Raw genomic sequence first — 10,979 nt, 5'->3', positions numbered from 1 at the left:
CTTCCTGTTCACATGTGAAGTTAATGTTGGGATGAATAGAGTTGATGTGATTGAATTAAGTGTGTTCTATAGATATACCACACGATTTAAAACTCACGAAACCATATACTGCTGCATATCATATATTCCCGACATCAGCAAAAAAATAACCAACATTTGGCGAAAACTAGTAACAAAATATGACATTCCGGTTGATACCAAAGTTATTCAAAAAATAGGCACTAAACTAAGGTCTATACTATGTAAAAACTACACTGACAAACACCACACCAACATTATCTATAAAATACAATGTGATACCTGCCACGATTTCTATATTAAAGAAACAAGTAGAAAAATGGAAACCAGATTCAAAGAACACAAAAAGTCACCTTCACACGTTTTCGAACACTGCAAATCAAATAAACACAACATAACCATAGAAAACACCCAAATACTAAATAAAGAAACAAGTGTAAACAAACGTAAAATTAAAGAAGCCTTACTTATACAACAACTTAAACCCAAAATAAACCAATAAAGAGGAACACCTTCATACTTATATTAATAAATATATCCAACATCTAAGCACGCCCTCTACATTCCTACACTCAATTACACAACCGCCTTCAAACATGTCGTCAGCTATCGGTCAGTAATCCTTTCTTCCTTTGTGAACCTGACAATGACCGAAAAAGGTCGAAACGTTGTTCGCTCCTCTACATAGTGCTTTCTCTATCCATACCAGCCGTTTTTACATATATAATTTTCTCTATAAGTTGATTTTCTCGTCATCAGGAAGTATACGTAAGATTTAACCATCAACAATTCGAAGAATTACTTAATCTTGCCCTCAAGGTAAATCACTTTATTTTCAAAGGTCAGCGTGGTAAAGAGGGTCACCGTAAGGCATGATTCTCAACCTAGCATATTCTTTTTCTACTGTGAGCTAGTGATGATGATTTTAGTAACATAAACAGTATTTGCCAAACTGTATTCACTGCCCACATAACTGACCAGACTTGACCTTTAATTATATCTAGTCACTTACTGACGTTATTTTCATCTTATTTAACCCTATTGTATTCATAACGTAATATAACTGTGAATAGCTCAGTTAAAAACAAACAAGTAATTGAAACTCGTGTGTTCTTTATTCAAGACTGTTAGAAACAAACAATGAAAACTCCTGTGTTCTTTATTTAAAACAGTTAAAACAAATAATTAAAATTCTTATGTTCATTATTTAGGACTGTTAAAAATAAACAATTAAAATCTTATTTTCAATATCTAGGACTGTTAATAACATACAATTAAAACTCCTGTGTTCTTTATTTAAGATTGTTAAAAACAAACAATTAAAACTTTTCTGTTTTTTTATTCAAGACTGTTAGTGACAAACATTTAAAACTCCTGTGTTCTTTTTCAAGACTGTTAGTAACAAACAATTGAAACTCTTGTGTTCTTTAGTCAAGAATGTTAATAATAAACAATTCAAACGCCTGTGTTCATTATTTAAGACAGTTAAAATCGAACAATTAAAACTCTTGTGTTCTTTATTTAAGACAGTTAAAAACAAGCAATTAGAACTCCTGTGTTCTTTATTGAAGACTGTTAATAACAAACAACACTATGTAACACAAATTTTGTTCGTGGATAGCATGTTTTATTTCTTAATTACTTATCTTGTAAAAGTACAGAAAATGGCCATTATTCCCTTTAAACTTTGCTTTTGGGATCTGGATAATGAAATTTAGAAATTAACCTATTTTCTATGTAAAAAAGAGCAAATACAACAACATATCAATCAAGATTTACATGTATTTATAATAATGTTATACAAAAATATTTAGATGTCAGTAGTTTTTCGAAATTTGCGACTCTAATGTAAATCACTTTCACGTATCAGTCCTCAAATATAGTCGTTGTTGTTGTTTTGACTTAAGCACAAAGCTATACAATGGGCTATCTGTGCTCTGCCCACTACGGGTATCGAAACCCGGTTTTTAGCGTTGTAAGTCCGCAGACATACCGCTGAGCCACTGCGGGGAGGACAAATATAGTCTCCCACCATGTTTTCATTATACGCTCCCAGGTTACAAAAGCAAAGTTTGAAGAGATAAATAGATCTTTTCCATTTACTTCAGGCATAAGCAATTGGGAAATAACACTTTCTGCCCAGGAACAAGAAAAAGTCAAAATTTTGTTACATAGTCCAATTAAAACTCCTGTGTTCTTTATTTAGGACAGTTAAAAACAAAGAATTAAAACTCTTATGTTCATTACTTAAGACTTAAAAATAAATAATTAAAACTCTTATGTTCATTACTTAAGACTTAAAAATAAATAATTAAAACTATTATGTTCATTATTTAAGATTGTTAATAACAAACAATTAAAATTTGTGTTCTTTATTCATGACTGTTAATAACAAATAGTTAAAACTTTTGTGTTCTTTATTTAAGACTGTTAATAATAATAAACAATTAAAACTATTGTGTTCTTTATTTAAGACTTTTAATAATAAACAATTAAAACTCTTGTGTTCTTTATTTAAGACTTTTAATAATAAACAATTAAAACTCCTGTTTTCGTTATTTAAGACAGTTAAAAACAAAGAATTAAAACTACTGTGTTCTTTATTTCTGACAGTTAACACATACATCACGATAATTATTACTTCTATTTTCTTTATTTGAGATTTAAAAAACAAACGTCAAGTTAGTTACATTGTAACAAGAAATATCTGAGCACGTGTTGTTGTTCCGATTCCTTTCTATCAACAGATTGACGTTTTATAACGTATACAATATTTGTAAAGGACACAAAATATTGTTCTACACGAGCTAGAGAGAACCACATCACCCATTTCATCAAAACAACAATCGTATCTATTTATTTCAGCCGTAGATACAAATTGACATCTTCTGCAGAAAAAAAAGCACGTAGCTTGGTGTTTCTGTTTATATGGATGGAGACTGTTATTCAGGGATATAGAGACTGAATTATAGACAAACGCTACAGAACTTAAAAAACAAACAACACGTTCTGATAAATTCTTTAAGATTATACTTTTTGAAAGTCATCCACAGTTACCTTGTTTTTTATTTTGTGTTTGAGAACAAAGATACAGAACGGGTTATCTGTTCTGTGCTTACCTCGTGTTTCGATCCTCAAATTTTAGTGTTACAAGAGCTCAAGCATACTTCCAGTTAAAGAACCGGAAGAAGAGGGGAGGGAAAGGTTACACAAATCGTTGAAAAACGTAACCCTATCAATGGTGTGTGTGTTATTATTGCAAAGTTACATCGGGCTCTCTGTTGAGCCTGCCGAGGGGAATCAAACCCCTGATTTTAGCGTTGTAAATCCGTAGACATACCGCTATACTAGCGAGGGGCCTGTCAATGGTTAATATCATTATTATTACAGACACTGGGTCAGTTTGTTTGTTTGTTTTTTTAATTTCGAACAAAGCTACAGGAAGGCTATCTGCGCTCGCCGTCCATAATTTTGCAGTGTTAGGCTAGAGGGAAAGCAGCTAGTCATCACCACCCGCCGCCAACTCTTGGGCTACTTTTTTACCTATGAATAGTGGGATTGATCGTAAATCATAACGCTCCCACGGCTGAAAGGGCGATCATGTTTAGAGCGACGGGGATTCGAACTCGTTGCCTCGGATTACGAGCTGAGTGCCCTAACCACCTGACCATTAAGGGCCTCATTGAGTCAGTGGTAAGTTTAATGGTTTATAACGCTGAACTTCGAGGTCCAGTTCATGTGGTGGGTACATCGTAATACCTTACTCTACATCTTTACACTTTAATTTTAGAAACAAACAAGTTTCAGACAATGATTTTTTTCCATTAGAAAAACAGCTGTTGTTGTCCTGCGTTTTAGCTTCGACGTATTTCTGAATCTGTTGTGTAATCTCTCAAAAGGTTATCAAAACATAAAACAACCAAGCCATCTATTAGTTTTTTAGTGGCTCAAGGAAAGCTTTAGAAGCTGTAACGTTTAAATATGAGGTTTGATCTCTGCTATGATCATTACGTAACTTTGTATTTACAGCAGCTCCCAGACGATTCGGAGGTAATAGAAGAGCTTATAATAAATTTACTGTTTTAGCTAAGGGCACACCACGTAAAGCTCCTTTTAAGCTTTGTGCTAAACAAGAAACAAACAAAGCACTTAGGCAAAACGATGGTCTGTTCTTTTTGTATTTGAAGCTGTAAAGAAGTTAGTACCTTTGGAGGTACTCCTAAATATTTTCTTAAAGGCCCTCTTAAAATTGTCGTTACACAAGGCATACAAAAATGGGTTCATTGTAGAGTTCAAGTAGCCTAGCCAGATAGTAGCTGTGTGGATTTGGGGATCAATGCAGTCCTCACAGTAAGCTGTCACAATGAAAATAATAATATAAGGAAGCCAGCACATTATAAAAGCTCCCATTATAACTCCCAATTGACGGGCAGCCTTCTTCTGCTGCCTCAAATTGGATGCTAGAGTTTTTTTTGTAACTCTCAGTGGGAATGCTGCGGTAAAGTGGGGCAGAAATCTGGCTCGGAAAGTGGAGCCGGTTCTGGGCCGAGTCAGTGAATCCCAATGTGTCACGTAGTTTTCGATATTTTTGGAATACCTATTTCTACTGAAATGGCCATTCCTGGGCTTCAGTAATTGGTCCACCATAGAGTTAAGTTCAATGTTATCTTTACTAATATTATTATGGTTTGTTTCACGACTGTAAGTTTTTCGAAATCCAAATCCCGATCTTCTCTGTTTTATGTCGAGATTTTCTGCCGAAGATAAGAAGGTTTCTGAACGCGAATCGCACGTTAGCACTTTTTCACTTTCAAGAAAAACCGAACCTTTGTCTTCACTGCCATTGTTGCCAGTAACTTCGACGTTTATTACGACGTTATCGAAATGTTTATTAAAGAATTCCTGGTCACTGTTCAGTCTAGGAACTGATAACAAGGTCAACTGTTGATATGGGCGACCCATTTTAAGAATTTTGGAATGTCTCTTCTCACTTCCAGCAAGTTGGCTAACAGTTGGCATGAGGTTCGTGTCTTGTATTTTTTCTTCTTCTTCAAATTCACGTTTTTGTTGAAGAGGGATTGAAGTTTCCTGGTGTTGTTCGAAGCCTTTAGGAGTCCGACTTCCTGATGAGTGCCATTTTACTTTCTTCGGCCGTAAGTTTTGTTCTCTTTCAATACCACCTTCGGATGGATTGATGAAATCCCCAGCTAATTCTCTTCTCTCCTGACCCTGGTTACACTGTCCAATTTCACTGGAACTCCTTTTCTTAATTTCGGTAAAGATTTTCACATACAGGCAGAGCATGAGTATTAGGGGTAAATAAAAGTTGGCGGTAGACGTCGAAAGTTTGAATAAAACGTTGTCAGCGAATTCTGTCTCACACACATCGTTAGGATGCTTACGAATGCCATTGTTATACCAAAAATGCCACCCAATGATTGGAACAATCCATAAAGAAGACACCAACCACACTATTCCGATCATGATGAGGGCCCGCTTTTTGGTTCGTTTCCTCATGTACTTCAGGGGCGAACGTATTGACCAATACCTGTCCAAACTGAGAATGAACAGGTTCAGGATAGATGCTGTGCTTGCAGTGTAGTCCACCGACAGCCAGAACTGGCAGACTATGATACCGAATTTCCAGTTTCCGGTGATGGCGTAGGCTGAACTGATTGGCATAACGATCATTCCTACCGTGACGTCAGCAACAGCAAGACTCATAATAAACATGTTACTAACCTGGAAAATAGAAACATTTTAAGTCAAAAATTAAAATATAAATCATAAACACCAAGTATGTTGTACACATACAAAACTACTATACCCTACACTAGCTATGTTACAGCACACAAAAATACTACACCCTACACTAGGTATGTTACAGCGTACAAAACTACACCACCCGACACTAGGTATGTTACACATACAAAACTACTACACCCTACACTAGGTATGTTACAGCGTACAAAAATACTACACCCTACACTAGATATGTTACAGCGTACAAAACTACACCACCCGACACTAGGTATGTTGCACATACAAAACTACACCCTACACTGGGTATGTGTTGCACATACAAAACTACTACACCCTACACTGGGTATGTTACAGCGTACAAAAATACTACACCACACTGGGTACACGTACAAAACTACACCACCTGACACTGGGTACACATACAAAACTACTACACCCTACACTAGGTATGTTACAGCGTACAAAAATACTACACCCTACACTAGGTATGTTACAGCGTACAAAACTACACCACCCGACACTAGGTATGTTACACATACAAAACTACTACACCCTACACTAGGTATGTTACAGCGTACAAAAATACTACACCCTACACTAGGTATGTTACAGCGTACAAAACTACACCACCCTACGCTAGCTATGTTACACCACATTGCTAGTAGCACCAATCATAACAGTGTAATTCTTGCAGTTTAACCATCATGAATTACATGAAATATTGTGTAGTTCCTTCTCTCAACCATCATGAATTACATGAAATATTGTGTAGTTTCTCCATCCAACCATTATGAATTACATGAAATATCATGTAGTTTCTCCACTCAACCATCATGAATTACATGAAATATCATGTAGTTTCTCCACTCAACCATCATGAATTACATGAAATATTGTAGAGATCTCGCTAATTTCTAGTAGAAACACAAAGTTTCCGTATATCATCGAACCACTTTTTTGATAGAAGAGGAACCACACCAAATAAAGAAAGACACAGTTTGAACACTGGTGAATGGAGTTCTAGATGGTGTGTATGACAGTGGCCATAAGATGAAGGTATTGAATATGGCATCTTCAGGTGTTCTAATAATAATAAAAATTACAGTTATTACTTTGTAAATGCTTGAAGAAGTTTAATTCGAATCTTGAAAAGTTGCCTGAATTAATTAATTCTCTTCGTGAATATTTAGCTTGCAAGTTAAATAGATTAACGTCCTTGCTGGAAAGTTGACATAAAATAATCATTTTCAAAGATAGTTGAACCAAATAAGCCGTTTTTCAAGATGGTCGATTTAAAACAGTTTTTTTTATGTAGTTGATATAAGTTAAACAGTTGATGTAATTTGATCATTTTCTAAGATAATTTGTTTGCTTTAAGATTTTGCGCAAAGTTACACGAGCAGTGTAAGACAAGAAGGAAGACAGCTAGTCATCACCACGCACCACCTCCTATTGGGCTAATGTCTTACCAACGAATAATGGGATTGACCGTTACATCACAGCTGGGAAGGCGAGCATATTTGGTGTGACGAGGATTCAAACCGGCGACCCTCAGATTACGAGTCGAGCGCCTTAACCACATGGTTATGCCGGGCCCTCAAGTGGTTGATTTAAACTAATTTTCCTAGAATGTTGGAGAGTAGACACAAAGTTACTCTGCTACAGTAAGGTTTAGTAAACAATATTACGTCTTCTGTACTTGCTTATTCCTTATTCTACAGCTACTAAATATTGACGACTATTCATTAAAAGAGGATATATTTGAAGATTTTCTTTCTTTTCAACAATAAGTCAAGTCAATCTGATATTCGAGAAGAAAAATAAAACAACTAACATACAACGTTTTCTCTCTCAATTAGCAGAAACTAATTAAAGCTTCTTTGATATTCGAAAAAAATGAGAAATTCTTGTTTCTTTATTTTAACGAATTTCCACATTAACTTTTGAATATTTGAAGAATCTACATCTGCTGCCTCACACGAAGTAACAATTAAGAATTCAGTATGTCTGAGATGTGTTATATATGTATTAAAAACAAGAGTAAATTATTAGAATTATGTTTTAATCTTCCTTGTTTGCTAAGACGACGAGGTCTGTTATAAATAAATAAATTTAATATGGAAAGACCTGAGCTTCTAATTTATATTAAACAGTGAGGTTGCAAGGATTGTACACATAAAACAGTAATAACATAAACGGAACTGTAATCAAATGAACAGTATATATATAACAGGAAAAGCTCTTCATCATATAAGGAGTTACTGTTACACCAGAAAACTGAAACAGTGTAGAAATTTTGTTGCTACAATACTTAAGCTGTTACCCCAAATATGCTCGCCCTTTCAACCGTGGGGGCGTTATAAAGTGACGGTCAATCCCATTATTCGTTGGCAGTGGGTGGTGATGACTAGCTGCCTTCCCTCTAGTCTTACACTGCTAAATTAGGGACGGCTAGCGCAGATGGCCCTCGAGTACCTTTGCATGAAATTCAAAAACAAACAAACTGCAAGAGTAACATTATTATACTGTTTCACTGAGCTGCTGTAGCAAAAAATTTACTATATTTCTTTCACATACTGGTATAACAGTAAAATTACTATATTGTTTCACATAACTGGTATAACAATAAAATTACTATACTCGTACTGTTTCGCTGAGCAGGGCCTGGCATGGCCAAGCGTGTTAAGGCGTGCGACTCGTAATCTGAGGGTCGCGGGTTCGCATCCCCATCGCGCCAAACGTGCTCGCCCTTTCAGCCGTGGGGGCGTTATAATGTGACGGTCAATCCCACTATTCGTTGGTAAAAGAGTAGCCCAAGAGTTGGCGGTGGGTGGTGATGACTAGCTGCTTTCCGTCTAGTTCTATACTGTTAAATTAGGGACGGCTAGCACAGATAGCCCTAGAGTAGCTTTGTGCGAAATTAAAACAAACAAACAAACTATATTTTCAAATAAGTAAATACTTTTTTTTTACTGAAATGCATAAATAACTGTAATCAGCGAGGTCTGTTTTCAAGCACGAAGTCACGTGATGGGACAGCTGTGATGTGCCCACCACGAGAATGAAAACCTGATATTTACCGTTAGAAACTTTCAGCTGAGCCACTGAGAGGCGTGTACAGGTTTTATAGTTTCAATTGTGTGTTAAACGTACTCGTGTGTAAATTGTAACGCCTTAATGCTAATGTGAGAGGAAACAGACCAGATCACAGACCACATGGACGACATTGTTGTCTTTAACCTGCAGTTTGATTTATCGACACCTTGCTTGATGATAAAAATAGGTTCTTAGACTGTTTTTACTTTTATTTTCCATCAGCGGTACTCTACAAACTGGGTTTCGATACTTCTGGTAGACATAACACAGATAGCCCTTTGTGTAGCTTTGTGCTTAACTTCAAACAAGCGATTATGTGTAAGATAAAACTATGGTAGTTGCTTTAGTCCTGTCACCGTATAGATATGTTTGTTTGAACCCGATTTTAAGGTATAACAAACTTTTTTTTTTTGGTTTATGTGGTTTCTTGATTAAGAATATGATAGATACCAAACTGGAACCCTTGATAACTATGTTTGTTTACATAAATTAAAAAAAGAATGGCATAAGAAAGCATGTTCCTAAATAATCAGTACCTCTGATCTCAATGGTTAGTTGCTTTCATAAATAGATGATGCATATTATTAGATTTGAAGTAGACTGTATAATATATTGATATACAAGCCAATGAATCAGTGATTAACAAGTTAATTAGTTGTTTTAAACTATATAACTGTTTCCACGTGCTCTAACATTGTATTCAGGGCTGTATTAATCTCTCGGGGAGCTCCATGCTAGAATGAATCAAGGATCCCTTTATATAGATCCATATGCATTACAGAATTATGAATACACAAATAGTGTTTGCATTTTGAACATTCCAAATTAAACAAAGAAAACCAGTACAGACTAACACAAAGTAGTTATTCATATACATTACATATATTTTATTTAAGTAGCAACTTTATATTTGACCTGTTTGTAGATAGTAACTAGAAACTGGTTTATTCATGAAAGGGTCATAAAACGTAAATTATGTATTACGAACACCAATCATAATCATTGACTATTAAAGTAGTTTTCGCTGACTCTTTGACGTCCCAGTCTTTAGCTTGGTCCGGTTACTGACTGTGTTACTTTCACAGAAACTTTGACATACCTACATGACTTTTCTTGATTAAAAAGGATGACACAATGCTAGGAAATGTTGAACGTGCTTTATTCAGTAGTGTTTAAAATTCTCAATTGTACTCGACCTTTATCATCAACAACTAATTCGAGGTTTTCTGGGAGGTGTATGAAACCTTAAAGACTTGCGTAGCCCTCATTCCAGAAAAACAAAATTCTCAGTCCTGATTAAATCTGATAAGCATATCTATAATCCTGTGAAACAGTCCTAAATCATATTAACCGTTGCTGTCAATCCTGATAAACAAATGTCCTTATAAGCAAAACCCTCAACCCTTTGTCTGTTTTTAGAGTAAAGACACATTGGACTGCATCCACTGCAAGAAATCGAACCCCGGATTTTAGAGTTGTGAGTCTTTAAACGTACCTCTCTTTCTCTCTCTCTCCAGACTTAACCCATGGCGATAAGTGTTAAAGTGTTTTTAAAAATATGGACTTTATTTATGGTGGTAAGTATTAGTTTCAAAGTGAATGGACGATATGAAGGTTTTATATTTTATTGATAAAATTATTCTGGTTTCTATATTTTCTCCAATTTCTCAAGATAGTTGTAAAGCTCTAATATTTATTTAAGAAAATGAAAGAAACGCACGTCAGTATTCCTGTTAGAATATAAGACGGAGCAAAAGCAAGATTTTGAACATAATGTTGAATCAATTTGATACATGACAAATGATTGTAAGAAAATCTTCTGTCAGTTTGTTTTTTAAAGAAATTTCTATCGGTAAAACTGAGTACAGTTCTTCCCCAATTAACCCATTATGCTTCATTTATTTTTATAAAAATAAATTCTAGAACAATAAATCAATTAAATCGAAATCTACTTTTTATTTCTAATTCGAGGAAAACACAATGCAGAAAGAAAACGAAAGTGGTGATGATTTGTACGTTGGCCAAACTACTAAATATGTCCCTTATCTTAAATTATTTAACCAGAGGGAAGGCAGACAGTCAGGTGCATCCTACAGATCACG

At 35.2% G+C, this 10,979-nt stretch overlaps 1 protein-coding gene across 3 annotated transcripts in view; it reads right to left on the bottom strand.

The window, feature by feature from the left end:
• Positions 1-2,534: 2,534 nt before the first annotated feature.
• The window catches only part of LOC143247315 (histamine H1 receptor-like), a 75,144-nt gene continuing 66,699 nt past the window's right edge, over positions 2,535-10,979 (bottom strand). For all 3 annotated transcript variants that reach the window (XM_076495147.1, XM_076495148.1, XM_076495149.1), the window contains one exon: positions 2,535-5,760. In XM_076495147.1, coding sequence (XP_076351262.1) covers positions 4,168-5,760 — 1,593 coding nt within the window. In that variant the 3' untranslated portion in view covers positions 2,535-4,167. The remainder of the gene's footprint in view (positions 5,761-10,979) is intronic.

The sequence above is a fragment of the Tachypleus tridentatus genome, chromosome 3, assembly GCF_004210375.1.
Source record: "Tachypleus tridentatus isolate NWPU-2018 chromosome 3, ASM421037v1, whole genome shotgun sequence".
In the NCBI taxonomy this organism is placed as follows: Eukaryota; Metazoa; Arthropoda; class Merostomata; order Xiphosura; family Limulidae; genus Tachypleus; species Tachypleus tridentatus.
The sequence above is the reverse complement of the archived record's forward strand: the minus strand, read 5'-3'. Positions and strand labels throughout refer to the sequence as shown.